Source organism: Podarcis cretensis (genome assembly GCF_951804945.1).
Source record: "Podarcis cretensis genome assembly, chromosome: 4".
In the NCBI taxonomy this organism is placed as follows: domain Eukaryota; kingdom Metazoa; phylum Chordata; class Lepidosauria; order Squamata; family Lacertidae; genus Podarcis; species Podarcis cretensis.
This window is the reverse complement of record NC_137173.1, coordinates 38817802-38834949: the sequence shown is the minus strand read 5'-3', so window position 1 is coordinate 38834949 and position 17148 is coordinate 38817802. Positions and strand designations below refer to the sequence as shown.

General features: G+C 38.4%; 1 protein-coding gene across 1 annotated transcript in view; it reads right to left on the bottom strand.

Annotated features, from left to right (window-relative positions):
- Positions 1-3518: 3518 nt before the first annotated feature.
- Positions 3519-17148, bottom strand: part of NECTIN3 (nectin cell adhesion molecule 3) — a 42965-nt gene continuing 29335 nt past the window's right edge. Inside the window, exons 6-8 of the mRNA XM_079974439.1 lie at positions 11575-11713; positions 9742-9826; positions 3519-5493 (exon numbers count right to left, since the gene is read on the bottom strand). Of these exons, the coding sequence (XP_079830565.1) occupies positions 5317-5493; positions 9742-9826; positions 11575-11713 (401 nt within the window). The 3' untranslated portion in view covers positions 3519-5316. The remainder of the gene's footprint in view (positions 5494-9741; positions 9827-11574; positions 11714-17148) is intronic.

Here is a 17148-nt window from a genome sequence, read left to right as displayed (position 1 = left end):
TACCATTAGATGATTTGTCATTTCAATGCTTTTCCTAAGGCAGGATGCCTGAATTGTTGTCTGGTCCTCGTCAGCATCTTATCTGAACTATCCAGTGTTAAGCATGTGCTGACATTTCCCCAGGTTGCCATGAACTCTATAGCAGGGGTAACTAATGAGGGACCAATAAGATGTTGCTATACTAGAACTTCCATCAACCCCAACTGGCATTGCCAATAGCATGGATCTACCACTGGAGGGCAACGGGATGCAGGTGGCGCTGTGAGTTACACCACAGAGCCTAGGGCTTGACGTTTGGAAGGTCGGCAGTTCGAAACCCCACGACGGGGTGAGCTCCCGTTGCTTGGTCCCTGCTCCTGCCAACCTAACAGTTTGAAAGCATGATGTGCAAGTAGATAAATAGGTACCGCTCCGGTGGGAAGGTAAACGGCATTTCCGTGCACTGCTCTGGTTCGCCAGAAGCAGCTTAGTCATGCTGGCCACATGACCTGGAAGCTGTACGCTGGCTCCCTCAGCCAGTAAAGCGAGTGCTGCAACCCCAGAGTCGTTCGTGACTGGACTTAATTGTCAGGGGTCCTTTTACCTTACCACTGGAGGGCACCATACTGGCCACACCTGCTCTATGGTATAACAACAACAACAACAACAACAACAACCTATTTCATGAGCCCAGTCCATCCCATCCTTAAAAGTGTAAAACCAATGCAACAAAAAGTTTCAGTCCAAACCTGGAAGAACCAGGAGAAATGACCAGTAATAATAATAATAATAATAATAATAATAATAATAATAAAATTTATTTATATCCCGCCCTCCCCAGCCGAAGCTGGGCTCAGGGCGGCTAACAACAATCAAAATAATCCAACGTTCTAAAAACATTTCATTATAAAAATTAATTAAAATCAAATTGGTAGCAACCATTAAGCAAAATTCTGTGCAGATTGCCAGAGGAGGGGGTCAGGCTGCGCCCTGACCAAAGGCCTGGTGGAACAGCTCTGTCTTGCAGGCCCTGTGGAGAGATGTCAGGTCCCGCAGGGCCCTAGTCTCTTGTGACAGAGCGTTCCACCAGATTGGAGCCGCGGCCGAGAAAGCCCTGGCTCTAGTTGAGGCTGGCCTAACCTCTCTGTGGCCTGGGATCTTCAAGATGTTTTTATTTGCAGACCGTAAGTTCCTCTGTGGGACATACCAGGAGAGGCGGTCCCGTAGGTATGAGGGCCCTAGGCCGTATAGGGCTTTATAGAAAGCTACTTTGGATAATGCAGTCTATATTTCATCACAAGATGACCAACATAACCAAAGTGGTTAGATGACAGCAGCACCTTCAGACAGAAATGTTTATCTGCTGGGAGTCTGCATTGAGGAAAACACAACACTCCATGCTGCCTCATCTGCTGAGCTGCAGCAGATAAACAGTTCACTCTGATGGATAGTTCACAGCTTCAATTCAGAGTTAGCCTTGGTATATTTTTCTTAATGCTGCCAGTATAGTATTTCCTGCAAAATAAGTTCAGAATTATTCTTAACCCATTTCTCATTAATGATCTTCATAACGATTAACAAGTGATATGGCAGGATCTTCAGTAGCCCATAGAAGTTACTACCCTTCCAACTACTATAAAGCAAGTATGCTCAAGTGAAGAGGAAGCTTTCATTAACATTTTAATGGGCTACAGACAGCTCACTTTACGATGAACTTTTTTTAAAAAATAAAAGGAGTCAAGCCATAACTATCAGCTAATACGTATGCTGAAAAGTTGCCCTTATATACATTTTAAACACACATATACTCCACTTTGCAATTCAAGAGTGACATCAAGCATATCCGTTTAGTAGGGAATTTTTAAAAGGACAGAAGGCCGAAACTAGTATTGGTAACAGACTAAGATACGCTTCCGCAATAAAGAAAGCATTTGGAAATATATTTTAGCATGGCCTTGAGGAAGGACACACCACTATGATGACAGAAGTTAGCTATAGCTTTCCAATAGCTATCTTTAACCTAGAGAAGAACTGGTTGTAAGCATGCAATTTACAAGTTTGCTTTCAAAGTTACGGGTAGGAAAAAACAAATTATGTTGATAAATGCTTTGTAGTACCTTCAATTGCAACCAAATTCAAAGCTCAGTATCAATTATAAATTAGTAAATTCAAGAGTTGAGGTGAATGACTTTCTGCAAAAATTCCACCAATGTGTAACTTCTACTGGCTCAACGCTTTAGTGTTTCAGATTTTTAATACTCAAATACTTAACTATAAGAACTATTTCATGGAGCTATGTTTTTTTTTAAAAAAAATCCACAGTACATTGATTTCTTTGCCCTAAATAAGTGAACCAGATAAAACACTATATTGAAGAATGAAATGCAATTCTCATGATATATAAAAAGTAATACTCCTATTGCCAGAACAATTGAAATAACATATTTTTTTTAAAAGAGCCCTACCTTTCTACCTGAAAACAGGCCTCTGAAACAGCTGATGACAAAAGGAAAAGAACATACTATAAACATGTTTTGATAAATTTAGAAGGCAGTGGGGACAGAAAGGGATACTCTTCTTTGCTGTTGATTCTGAAATGATGATGATGATGATGATGATATATTTATACCCCACCCATCTGCCAGGGTTTCCCCAGCCACTCTGGGCAGCTGCCAACAAAATTTTAAAATATAATAGTCTGTTAAAAAGCTTCCCTAAACAGGGTTGCCTTCAAATGCCTTCTAAAAATCTGGTAGTTGTTTTTCTCTTTGACATCTGGTGGGAGGGCGTTCCACAGGGCGGGTGCCACTACCAAGAAGGCCCTCTGCCTGACTCCCTGAAACTTGGCTTCTCACAGCAAGGGAACCACCAGAAGAATTACAAGAAAAAGGAAATGGGATAAACACTACAAAGAACTTCCAAGTGTTACAAGCTATCTGACAATGGAATAGAATGCATTGGAAGGTGGTGGATTTTCCTGTTAGAGGTTTTTAAAGCAGAAGCTGGACAGCCACTTATCACCGATAAGTGGCTACTGCTGTCATAGCAAATTTTCTGTACCTGAAGACAGTTGGAGTAGATGATTATATGATTCTGTTTCCAGGTATTTCAATACAACCCATGACTTGGACTGAGCCCAGTGAAGGCTGTCACCCTACCAGAAGTGCTATTGCCACTGCTCTTTTGCAAACCTACCTGGTAATGGTTGGAACCACTCACAGTATTGAATCTATTGGGCCCTAAGCAGTGCTATGAGAATGCAAGTTAATGCCTATGGCAAGAACCACAGGAACTACACTTTCCATGGTTCTTGCCACAGATACTGCTGCATATTTTTTTAAAAAATGCCTAGTGGCAAATTCTGTAAATTCCTTTCTGTCATGCCTACACGTTCAGTTAAATTTGAAAGAGGGGACCCAGTGAGGAGGGAGTCTTGAAATAGACCTCTCAGGTGGCAAATCACAGAGATTTAGACCGGATCTTAATGAATCTCTATATGGGGGTGGGAACATACATAAAACCAAGGCCCAATCCACTCATCCTGCTTGGGTCCAATTTATTTTGCTTACTATGCAGAAATAAATGAAACAACTTCTATCCACCCACGCATGTTTAGAATAGTTCAATGCAAATTTTCTACTTTCACATTTCTTCACACTGACATTGGCACATATATAAGTATTAAAAACAAAGTTTGTGTTTAAAATGCAAAACCACTTATACATTTTTAAGCAACAAAAATATGAATATGTGTTTAGTGTTTCAACACAAGACCTTAAACAGTGTATCAAATTCATCTTTATTGAAACTTTATCGTCTGCTCTAAATTCACTAATCTCCCTATACATACCTCATCCATTTTTCTAAGCTCTGTGCTCAAAACACAAAATCATGTAGGCAAACATGCACCTAAATCAAGCTACACCTCTTTACATATAGAACTGAAATGCATTTGTTTTGTACAGGCAAATTGACTTAGCCAGGCTTTTTACATAAAAGCTACATCTTAGTACATAATTTGCATTTCAAGGTTACTTGCCATTTATTTTGCTACTTACCTTCAGCAATAAACTTGAAACTCTGTTCAAAGGCCTATTTGCATTTCTATAAACCCCATGGAACCTTTAACATTGTTCCGCATAATAAGGATGAAAACCAATGAAATGTAGGCTTGTAGAACTATCTACACCTCCCACTGGCCTGTTATTGTCAGCATGATAGGACCTCCCCACTTGTTTGCAGGTCTAAATAAGACACATTAGGTGAAGCCAACCTTTTACTACATTTGAGAACAAAGCAGTAACTGGTCAATGCATCTTGCAATGTAAATGAAAAGACTGAACGTAGGAGCCCTTTATGGCTATGGGATTACACATAATTGGGCCAAAGAAATTAGCTTAAAAATACTAAATATGGGAAATTCAGAAGAAACTGCATCCAACTGGGTTCCCTGTTAAATTGTTTTCTACACTCATGTAAATAATGGAACAAAAACAAACAGCTTATCCATTATTTTTGCTACGTTATTTTTATTTCTCTTTCTGTAGTACATGAAGTCACTCTTTACCTTTTCAATATTCCAATTTTTACTTCTGGTATGCCTGATTAAGCGAATGACTAAAATAATCTGATTCAGGTAAGAATCACTGGTATGAAAGTGAATCCTGAAAATTTGTGCTCCACTGTTTTAAATGGCAAGGTAACGATTTAGGCTAGCATTAACCCAGGACAATAGCAAAACCGTCCATTTATGAAGTAGGCATTTCCTATAAGGCAACGAATCAGTAAATGAGCACTTGGTTTTTACTGTTACAAGCATTCATGGCTGTAGCCAAATGCAAGACCCCATGCCTTCTCTTCTCCCTTCCAGTAATATCTAAGATTACAAAACACATGATGCAATGTCATTGCAATGTAACTTTCCATACTCCAAAAAGCAGCAGCCAATGAAGCTGCAGAGTGGGGGAGATTGGACAAACTCACAGCAGTAAATATTATAGGGTTAGTTAGGTAGAAACAATTCAGAGGAATAGCTAAGAAAAATTGGTTCTAATTTCACCATTATACCCCCACCCAAGTTGAATAAAAATACATAGAAATTTCAAAATACACAGAAATCTGTGGTAGACAGATTACTGTAGTAAAGCATTAAGAAACACTGTTCTCTACAAATTTGAGTTTTACTACGATTCCCATTTCCTTTGCCTCATTTTTTCCACAATAAGAGAAGGCAAAGCATTCACTGAACCTAAATCATATAATCTAGAAATCCATATGATATAAAACAGTTATTAGAAAAGTCATATTACTTTTGATCATCAATTTACAGGTGAGAAGTCAAACATAATGTTCCCTGGGATTGATATACACTCGTCTATTGTCTGGCTCTGGATGCTTCTTGCTACTCCAGTCTTTGCAATTTGTTTGCTTGAAAGCTGGGCACATTTGCTGATGGCTATCATGAGCCAAGGAATTTTCTTCTTCGTAGCTCAGTTGCCTGCAGTTTACCATCTTCTAAAAAAAAACAAAATAGATGATTAAAGTATGATACAAAAATCTATCTGGCTTCTTCATCATATTGCTTTCTTCTTAAAAGGTATGTCCTTGAATGACAATACTCAAACTAGACGTATTAATTGCTGTGGAATCCTAAATAATAAATAAATACAATTACTTAATTTATAGTATGATGATATGGACTTTCTGTAACTTTCTTCAATACAATGCACATTCAGTACCATTAATATTTGTCAACATGCAATTTAAAACAGTATTAAGACAGCTCAGTAAAAGAAAAACAAATATTGAATGAAGGCCTATTCTCCCTTTTACAGTATTCTTCAAAACTTAGTATTATTTAATGGTTGAAAAGCTTCCTTTAAGCTCACATTTATTCTGCATATGGACATAATCTTCCATACTAAGTGATATAGTAAAGGTACCATTAGGTACTTTACTACCATTAGGTCCAGTCATGACTGACTCTGGGGTTGTGGCGCTCATCTCGCTTTATTGGCCGAGGGAGCTGGCGTACAGCTTCCGGGTCACGTGGCCAGCATGACTAAGCTGCTTCTGGTGAACCAGAGCAGCGCACGGAAACACCGTTTACCTTCCCGCTGGAGCGCTACCTATTTATCTACTTGCACTTTGACATGCTTTCGAAATGCTAGGTTGGCAGGAGCAGGGACCGAGCAACGGGAGCTCACCCCGTTGCGGGGATTCAAACCACCAACCTTCTGATCGGCAAGTCCTAGGCTCTGTGGTTTAACCCACAGCGCCACCCACGTCCCAAGTGATATAGTAGTGACAATTTTTTTACCAAGGGATCATCTGAAGCAAAAACCCAACAGTGAATAATGTGTGGCACCTGCTCCCTCTGCTTGATTCAGCAGTCCACGTGACCTCTTCCTTGAGTGTTTTTCAGGGGAAAGGCTGAGTTGCAGAAGGCTGAGTTTATGCATACTATCTTGTTTGCCCTTGGTTAGAGGTGAGGAATCCAGCATTCTGGGAACCACTCCTAACTACCAGGCTGTTCAGCACAGGAGAGGTTGCGATATTGTGCAAAGTGTGGAGAGGACATTACATAACTGGGGCGCCACTACTGAAAAGGCACTTCCACTGGTAAATATTTGACACATTTCACCTGATTGGGGCACCTGGAGAAGAGCTTCTGAAGATGCTGGTGCTGTCTAAGGCAGGTACATGTTGGGAGTGGCTATCCTCCAAGTACCCTGAATCCAAGCTAGGGCCCTAAAGGTCAAAACCAACACTTTGAATTGGAGGCAGAAATATGAAACTGTTATTCAGAAACAGGGTATTTTCTTTTCTTCTGGCTCCATGTCCTCCTTCTCATTCAAAACTCAGGTTTATAAAAACTTACAGCACCTTGCATTCCATCCAGTTTTGGACACCAGGCAACTGTTTGCTGCCTAGAAGGGAGAAAGGCTAGAAGCAGATTCTAAGTCACTGCAAACATCTGGATCCTAAGACTCAAAGAAGACTGATCAATGTGGAAAAGTGGGGAAGGTCTGAGAGTAGGCATTGTGGTATGTCTCAGGAGTGCTTCGAGCAGAAGGATTCATCAGTAGATGATCTATGGCATAATCTTTTGCTGTTGAAATGTTTGCACCAGCTGTGGCCAGTGAAGAAGTAGCAGGCACGACAGTGGCAGTACTCCAGTCCACTTGCACATCGGGACTTTTGCTGGGTGCCAAACTTACTGAGATTGCTGTGATGACCAGTGTTGGGGCAGTCACTACATGCTTCAAGAAACAAGATCTTCCTGACACTTAAGAGCTAATGCTGAGGACCTGCCACAGATTCATCCATGTTGTAGGGAAGGTCTAGCCTCCCCACAATGCAGGGCCATTTCTGTAGGCAACCCAGTATTAAGAGAACTTCTGCCCCAAGTGAAGAGTATCATCCTTGCTGGCTGTCCAGAAAGTCAAGTATTTGTTTTGTATCAGTTGAAGTTTGAAATTAACAATCACTCTGCTGTGCTTTTAGTTACTGCTGTATTGTTTTCTGTTTGCATAGTATTATTTTGTTGTTTCTATGGAAGTTTGATGAAAGGCACTAAATATTTAAAAAAAAAATTAAGGAAAACATCTTGACTTAAGATAGGTATGAATGTGCCTCATACCAAAATCACATGCAGCTACAGCAATGTACACAGTAAGAATGCATTTATGTCCTCTTATCACCTGGTATCATTCCACAAAATAATATAGAAAACAAATAGAATTTCATAAGCACTTTGATTTTAGAAGAATTGAGAAGGATTTTTTTTTTTTTTAAGTTCTACGGTACTTGCACACAAATTATCTCCAAACCTCAGAAATGAATACCAACCCCCTACCTCAACCTCAACCTCAACCCAACACTGGCTTAATCTTTAACACAGAAAGCAAACACGAGTATCTTGCTTGCAGCTCATCCTTACATAATTTTGGGCAACTATAGCGAAGCAGCTTTGCATTCTGTAAAGATTCCAATATGCAAAATTATTTTAGCTGTAGTTTTAGATGCAATGAATTCGCAATAGTTAATGCAAAGCCAATAGTTAATGCAAAGCCAATCAGCTTTCATTACAAGTGGATGCCAAAGCTTAACAATGCCAGTCTCTTCTGAGATTTGCTAGCCAAACATTAGAACATCACTTGATTCTGATGGAGTCATACTGCTTTCTGGATTGGTAGTCATATTTTGTCTGGGTTTATTCTACTTCCTTTGATATTTTATAATATAAGCCAAACGTTTTTTGCTTCATAGTGTACTAAACAAACACTATTCAGTTCTACAATACTGCACAATTACGTCTGAATGGTGTGTGCTGGGGGCCTGGCTAGACTGTATTTAGTCACTATTAGATGATGTCTAGAACTTTTAACCAGGCAGCTTGACCCCAAACCTCGTTTTGCTCACAATATTCTTTCACATCAGTATTTCAGGGGCTTCAACTGCTAGTTGGAGAACACAAGGATTTACACAATCTTATACTGAAAGCTTCAGTGACCAGAAACTTGCATGCCTTTGATAGATTTTCTTAGTCAGAATGCAATGGTGACCATGTCGTTGACTGCGTAGGCTAGAAAGATTACTGCCTCATATTGTTAAGGCTAACTATAGCTTTTTCTGGAGTGGCTGCATTCCTCCGATCCTGTTGGTTTCTATAGCTGTAGAAGAACCTAACAGTAGATTTGGGTGGCTAAATAACAATACAGAATGTGGACTCCTGAAAAGCCAATTAATGTGGTACAGAAATCCATTATGCATTACGCGGAATCAAAGTATGTGGCCTAGACTTCTTCATTACTTTCAGTGGGTAGTGGGTAAGCATTCCTTTGAATGGGGGTGAAATTAAAATAACTTTTGTGTGGGCTTATAATAAAGTTGAGGGACGCGGGTGGCGCTGTGGTCTAAACCACTGAGTCTAGGGCTTGCCGATCGGAAGGTCAGCAGTTTGAATCCGCACAACGGGGTCAGCTCCTGTTGCTCGGTCCCTGCTCCTGCCAACCTAACAGTTTGAAAGCACATCAAAGTGCAAGTAGATAAATAGGTACTGCTCCGGTGGGAAGGTAAAAGGCATTTCCGTGCGTTGTTCTGGTTCACCAGAAGCAGCTTAGTCATGCTGGCCACATAACCCAGAAGCTATACACCAGCTCCCTCGGCCAGTAAAGCGAGATGAGCGCTGCAACTCCAGAGTCATCCATGACTGGACCTAACGGTCCGGGGTCCCTTTACCTTTACCTTTAATAATAAAGTTGACTGAACAAGTATTTCTCCCACCTTCCCCTGCCCACCCCTAAATATTTGCTGCCACTCTTGCCATGAGTCTTAGTAAAACTCTTGTGGGGATGGGTTGCAGAAGATTTACTACCTGCAATTCCTTCAACACTCACTTCCAAGTATTTTAAAAGGGACATGTAATGAAGTTCATGAGCGTGCACCCTTCAGACTTGACAAGACACACAGACATTTACTCAGATATATAATGCAATCTGAGGTTCGTTCTCAAAGAGGACTCCAGCTTGGGATAAACCCATAACAGTCTTTTGAGGTTCAAGAACCTGATTAAACCCTCATATGGGAATTAAATAGATTAGTGTAATTACTTAGAAGTCTGGCTGGCAGAAATATACTATATCAACTGAGTAACAAAATAATGTCTTATGTCAACTGAATATCTTCTATAGATCAATTTGTATTAAGCAACATTAAAAGATCCTTTTACTTTGGAAGTATGCTTCATCAATAACTTACTGGAAGAATTATTTCTTTCTGAGACAAGGAACGAGCTCTTTCTTCATATGAAGACGGAGGCTTGTGTGTTGGTGGAAGATCAATCCTGCATTGGAAAACTTGGAGTTTAGTCACCACTATTGGAGAAATAATTGAATCAAGTGTAGATTACAGCTGTAAACAAGTAAAATGGAAACTTCCTTGGTCATATAATAGGAAATGCCATTAATATAAAATTGCAAGTATCCCACTTGCGATAAATTCTTAAATGGCATTGGTTTGAATAACTCAATAGATTTGTCAAGCATTACCTGTATAAAGAGAAACAGAGCACATCATATAAGAACAGCCCTGCTGGATCAGTCCAGTGGCCCATCTAGCCCAGTGACCAAACAGATGCACCTGGGAAGACTGCACAAGAGCACTTTCCCCTCCTGCAATTTCCTGTTACTGGTTTCCAGAAGCATTGCTGCCTCCAACCCTGGAGTATAGCCATCTTGGCTAGTAGTCATTGGCAGCCTTATTCTCCCTGAATTTGTATAATTCTCTTTAAAAGCTATCCAGGTTGGTGGCGATCACTGCTACTTGGGGGAGAGAATTCCATAGTTTAACTATGGAAAAAGTACTTTATTTTACCTGTCCTGACTCTTCCAACATTCAGCTACATTGAATGTTGAGGAGTTCTAGTCTTATGTTTGGGAACTGGGGGAGCTTTTCGCTTGCAACTTTCTCCATGCCATGTCTGATTTTACAACCTTCTATCATGTCACCTCTTATTCGCCTTTTCTCTTAACCAAGAAGTTCCAAAGGCTGCAATCTTTCCTCATAAGGGTATCGTTCCATCCCCTTGATATTTGGTTGCCCTTTTTCTGAACCTTTTCCAACTCTTCAATATGCATTTTGAGGTGAGGTGACCCAAACTGTACACAGTATTCCAGATGTAGCCGCACCAGAGATTTCTATAATGGCATTAGGATATTGGTAGTTTTATTCCTTTCCTAATGATCGCTAGCACACTCACTCAATATCTTCAATGAGCTATCTAATATGACCCTCAGGTCAGCTGAATGAAGTTCACAGAACTAGTTTACAAAATCTCTGAAAGTAGTGCTTAACATTGCTGGATGAACTGAAGGTGAATTAAGTTCAGTCTGGGGTAGAACTATGAATGATTTCTAGATCAACATATTTATCTCTCCCACACCCACACCTACTCAGCAGGAAACCGAGACTCATTCTTTTTTTCTTTTTTAATTAAAGCTAAAAGCCAATAGAATATTTTAAAGAAAGTCAGAAAGATGCTAGATTTTGAATAGCCAGTAAGAGACTATTGAGAAATTAAAAGGGAAGCACTATGATTTTTAAACCTAACAACACCTTTATTGTACGTCTAGGTGTACAACGAATAGAGGCAGGTAAACAATATTATTTTACGGGTTCCACCCACCCACCACCAACATATTCAACAGAAACATAAAAGCCAAACTTTACAAATAACAGATAATTAGCCTTTGCTGATATCACTGCAGATGGCATCATTTTAGCTGTGCTTTTTCAATAAGTATATAATGTATACTGGTTACAGAGTTTTGTGATTAAGCAGTCTACAGATCTTTCTAAATAAAAATAAAATAAACACATTAGAAACACAAAGAATTTTTAATTTGTGCTAGTGTAAAGTTCTTAGACTAGGTATATATTTTTTGAGTAGTGTATGCTGACATTTTGTATTAGCACTACAGGGACTGTGACTTAAAGCAGAATAGAATGGTATAGCATGAGAAAAGGGAGAGTAAACACTTCAAGCTTTTTAGAAAGCAAGGATATCAGCTTAGAAACAAACAAAAAACTTACATTTTGTCCATGTAAGTGGGCCTTTTCTTTCTGGGAGTCAGTAGTACTGTCACAAAGATGGTGATGATAAAGAGAGCAAGTACTGCTCCTATTACAGCCCCAGCTACAGCTACTGATGACGACTGCTTAAATGGAACATCTGAAATGTAATTCAGCATGCATTATGATTTTCAAGCAATGAGTCATGTTATGAAAACTCCTCAAATTCAGGAAAAAGAAATAAAGTTAGCTGCCTCTGAGTTAAACATGTTGTGGAATCTACAATTTATCATTTCCACTGCATGCGGGTCATAAACAGCTATGCAATATTAAAAAATGATTGCTGAAGGCAGAATTTGAACATACAGTCTTAAACTTTTAAAGATGAAAAAAGAGGAATCAAAATATGATGACATGAAAATGATTTTCAATTCTTAACTCACAAGGCATTAAGTATTTGAGACAGATGCCTTTAACAATGTCTAGAAAAGTAATTTTTAGCATAGCAAACTTTTGTATTTCAATCTACAAACAGAACCATTTGTTTTTAGACTGTGCATAGGAACAACATACAAAAATAAATGGCAGTTATACTGAAAGTTCCGTCTGGTTTAGAAATAGTTATCTAATACTTTAAGAAGCTACTGAAGTTATACTTACCAAAGCAACTTTGCTTATTCTATATCCCTGAGATAGGACAAAACAACAATATCTGAAGTTATCTAATTTTACTATCAAATGTGCTAGCTGTATCTTTTTTTGTAGAAATCAGTAGACATTGTTTTATTTTACTTAAAACACAAACAAAATCTCTAAAAATCTGAAGGCCTGTAACTTTTTTCAATGACATGCTGAAAACCAGGAACTGTACCAGGTACATTAGAAATGTTCACAACTGACTCATCATAGCAGAAGTGGACCACAGTGGTAGGTCAATAAGAGTGTTACCCTTTAGTGGCAAGTTAATTAGTTGCCCAGTTACTCTGTTAAATGAAATGTGTTACCTGTACTGTATGTGCAAATCATTGCTTAAGTATTTCAGAAGTATTTAAAAATATCTTTAGCATTATTTTTATCTCCACCATATCTCAGATATCTCAGAATATATGAATGCATGCACTGCTTTTTGCTTCACCAACATGCAACACTGCCATGAAAAGCTTTAGACAGCTGCAAGAATGGGGAAAAAACGTTCATATAACAGCCTACTTTGAATTTTGACATCATTTCCAAGGGGGAAAGGTCTAGACTTCGGAGGTCTATATACCAATGGCCCAAATCCACCTAAAATATTACTTATACATGTCTCAACTACACACGGTGTATAGTTTGTCCCTATGTTTTTCCTTTTGCAAAATGTGGCTGTGGAGGATGAAATCCAAAGCAGAAGGTACAGGTGGGGTACTTCTTAATTCATTCCCATATAATGTATACTGGTTACCCCCAAACTGCTTTTTTTTTTTGTCATCTTGGAGGAAAGATCCGCACCTGCATCGACAAATGTATACAGGGACAAGCTATATAAGACAATGTTTTATTGAAACCATGGCTAACCAAAGCAAAAACTAAGTAAAAAAAAAGGCCACTGCTTTCAGGGGATCTAACTTAAGCTCACTTGGGCCACATTACTGTATTTCCCCTACCCAAGAAAGCCTGTTCATTCATGGCAAATATGAGTATTAAGTATGATCTGCCCTTATCTGGTACACACCTTCCCTTTCCAATCTATTTCCCAACTGAACAATCAGTACTTCTCACACTCAACATCAATATTCATGAGGACTTGTGATTTATTACACACTGGATGTAATTTGCAAACTGCAGAATACTATCAACTGAGTTCTTTGACTTAGCAGCCCAAAGAATGGTCTGAAGGCACACAATGCAATTCTACTGATGCTACATAGAATTGACTCTGAAAACTGCGTGAATGGGAGACTGCCTGGGAATCATTAGCAAGCTGCAAAATCAGTTCTTCTCAGGAAGAATGGAATGCGCAACAACCAACCGGCAAAGAATGAGTGTCTGGAAGTTTGCTACTGCATAATAACTCCCAAGCTATTAATCCAACGAACATGATTACACCAAAGTATACATATATTTAGCAGCATTGACAAAATAGGCACATATGCTTTCATCGCACAAGCATACAATCTTCATTACAAAGCATACATACATAGCTATGTATTAGGTTGTCTCCCAGCTGATACAACTCACAAAACTCAAACGGTTTATGCTACGCTGCAATTGTTTTTCATTCATTCTGGAAATCAACTTGTGCTGGCTCATCTGATTTTAAACAAGGATCATCTCAATGATAGCTACTTTGTATATAAACACTAAAGGCATGTTGTGGCTACAGCAGCAAATGTTTTCTGGACATGCTGAGAAATAGTACTACAAAATACACTGGGCACAATCAATATTTGTCCTGTGTATGGATTCTATTTGTTTGGGGATTCTTATATGCGTAGAGTCATCTGAAGGCAAGACCAACGCAAGTCTTGTGTTTATCGTTATCAACTTTTCTCCATAGTTGACAGAGTAAAATAATTTGGCAACTTCAAGCAAAACAGAAGACCAAACTGAGGATTCCCAGGTAAGATCCTCCCTCTATTGTGTGGGCAGGTAATCCCTCCCCTACCTGGCCTGGTCTCCTTGGCAACACTTCCCCCAGGTGGGATTGGACAACTGACTGAGGTAGGCGGAGACCTCCAAGTATCCCACCTGGGGGAAGGCAAAGCCAAGCCTATGCTGTTGGGGCCGCTCCAGATCTAGGGGCTGCACGCGTCCACGCAAAGGGCGCCCCCCGTTTTAAGCGGGGAGCGGTCATTCTGCAGCTAAAAATTAAGTGTAACCTTACAGCTTTTTCTGCAATTTACCTAGACTATGGAGTACAAAATATACAATCTGTCATCAAGGACAGCTATGTTGACTAGTAAGTAATCTATGAACACTTTTACCAATATAGTTAAGTATTTCAGATGCTATATAGAAGTACTAATTCAACAGTTTTTTCTGTATTCAGCTCTCATTTTCTAGTCTACCTGTTTCCTCACCACAAATCTAACCTCTATTACGTTTTATATGCCTTTCCATCATTTGTGCATATGACCTGCATTCAAGAAATTAATTTAACAAAAGATTTATTTCACACAACTATTCATACTTACAATCAATTCTGTATTTACACCAAACATACATTAGGTAAAAACACTGCAACACTGAACATCTTAAACCTAGTATGAACCTCTTCATTTTAAACTGTAAAGCTCTTGATCAAATTTTAACAAATTTATATTGAAAACACAAAATATTAGGTACTTGCTTCTAAATTTGAGTGTTACAAGAAAGCTTTCTAGAGGGCTTACAGAAAAGTATGGCATTACAATGGAGATGTTCCTAAGACCATGAGCTAGCTTTAAAAAAAAACCACACGCACAAATTAGGACCTGCTACCTTGTGGCCTGATCAAAAGCTAACTGAAGTAAGAACTTCAGCCATTGATGGATCAGATCCATGAAACAATTATTGAAACTCACTTGAGTTCACAGGCAAGCATGGTTTAATAATTTTACTTCCAAATGTATTGAAGACATACTTTGGTGAAGTAAAATAGTGTTACCACTTAAATTATCAATGTGATAGAGACGCGTAGAAAACCTGTTTCATGTATTTATACTCAACTGCAGTCACATTTCTGAAGACATAGCAACCAAGTCACAGTGTGCTGTCAAAACTGCACCTTAATACAGATACTGTACTGACTGAAAAGCTCTAAAATACTGCAAGTCATTATGTAATGTGCTCATATTACTTCCAAGGTTTTTACTGGGAAGCTAAAAAGCATTAATATTGTCTGTACACATGCTACCAAATTCATCTAATCCTTCATATGCAAATGTTTTAAAGAAGTTTCTATTGAAGCAAACACTCATCTACCTTTTCAGTTTTGAGCATGTTTGAACATAAGATTTTCAATGGCATTTGCTTCTAAGCAAGTATGATGGGCTCCTATTGGTTGTGCTATATTCTCTACACAACCAACTAGGTATTCTAAAGCCTGTATGTGAGATGTATTTTTAAACAACACAGTTGCCTCTATTTCCTATGTCCTTCAGAGAAAATCCCTCCTTACATATATTTGTTTCTCCCATCTATTAAGTAATAATTTACTTTAATAGTAATTTTACTGCACTACTCCAATTCTTTTCAAGCAGCTTAAATGTCTCAAAATGCTTCATATGAAATATACCATGCCAGTATATTTTCTGTTTAAGCCAAAGTGTTTCAGCCTTCTCTTTCAAAATATGCCATGCTTTTCATAGTGACAAATGCTTACAAAGTCTAAATTTGCTCCTGCATTTAATGCTTCCCTGCTTTTTAGCCAACATTTCTTCAGACAGTCCAAATACTTCTTGTACCATCAAATTCTGTGAAAAGCCAAAAGTTTATTTCTTAAAATGCATCTTCATTCAAATACAGAAGTTGCATCTGGGTTTCAACTCAATGCATTTGTAGCTCTGTGCTTAATTAATGTTATGGAAACCTAATATTTCCTGAACATTACTTTTTTCCATTTACGTAGGGTAAACTGTTTGTATTGTATCGATATTACATTTAATAGATCTTCTGGAAAGGATGAGTCTGGAACCACAACTGAAGTGATTGGAATCTTACATCCCAGTGCTTGGAAATAAAATGCAGTGTAAAAATATAGAGTTCCTGTTATGCTGCAAGACTTTATTCATTGAAAAGTCTATTGCAGCAGATTCAGTGCAACAAGTCATCTGTAAAAGGTACCACCTACTACAGTATCTAAATGGCAAGGCTCAAAAATGTAGAGGTATTAAATTCTGTGCAGAAAACCTAAAAATAAAGCTTTGAAAAAACTGTGCCATCAGAATATTTCATGTCATAAATTTTTTTGTAAACAAAGTGTACCTTAGATCAGCTCTGTACTTGAATCGGTTTCATGTTACTGTTTACTAGAATTATGGATCAAAAAGTACTATCAAGGTAAGTCTTGATCATAAATTTGTAGTCACAAGCAAAGACAGTTGCTTCATTTCAAACTTTTTATAACAATTTCTTTTTCCACTTAGCACTTGGTTATCTTGTGCTATAGGCCAAATAAAGCACTATATTAAAATTCATATCTTGTGAAAGACAGTAGTACAGCATCGAAAAAAATAATAAAGCAGCTTCAATACATTTAAATGAGGTTTTTACATTTCAATTGTCAAGTTAGAATATAAAAAGCTTGAAAATCAACTTCAAAAACCTATTCCTCAAGAAAAAGTATAAACAATTTGAAAGTGATCAGCTAATGAAGGAGCTTTATGTATAGTCAAGACTTGAAGGTGGTCTTTAGACATACCACTCCTTTCGAGATATTACAGAGCCATCTACATGTGAAACTAAGTCATCTTCATTTTCTTCATAACATTCTTCACCTAAGTATTTCATTCCCAGTGTTCCACCTTCATAGTAATCCATTGGTCTTTCATACCTGTCCTGGTACCTGTTAATAGTGTCTACTTTGTTCCAGTCTGTTTTTTCAGATTCTCCCAAGTAGTCTTTAGTTATGTGACT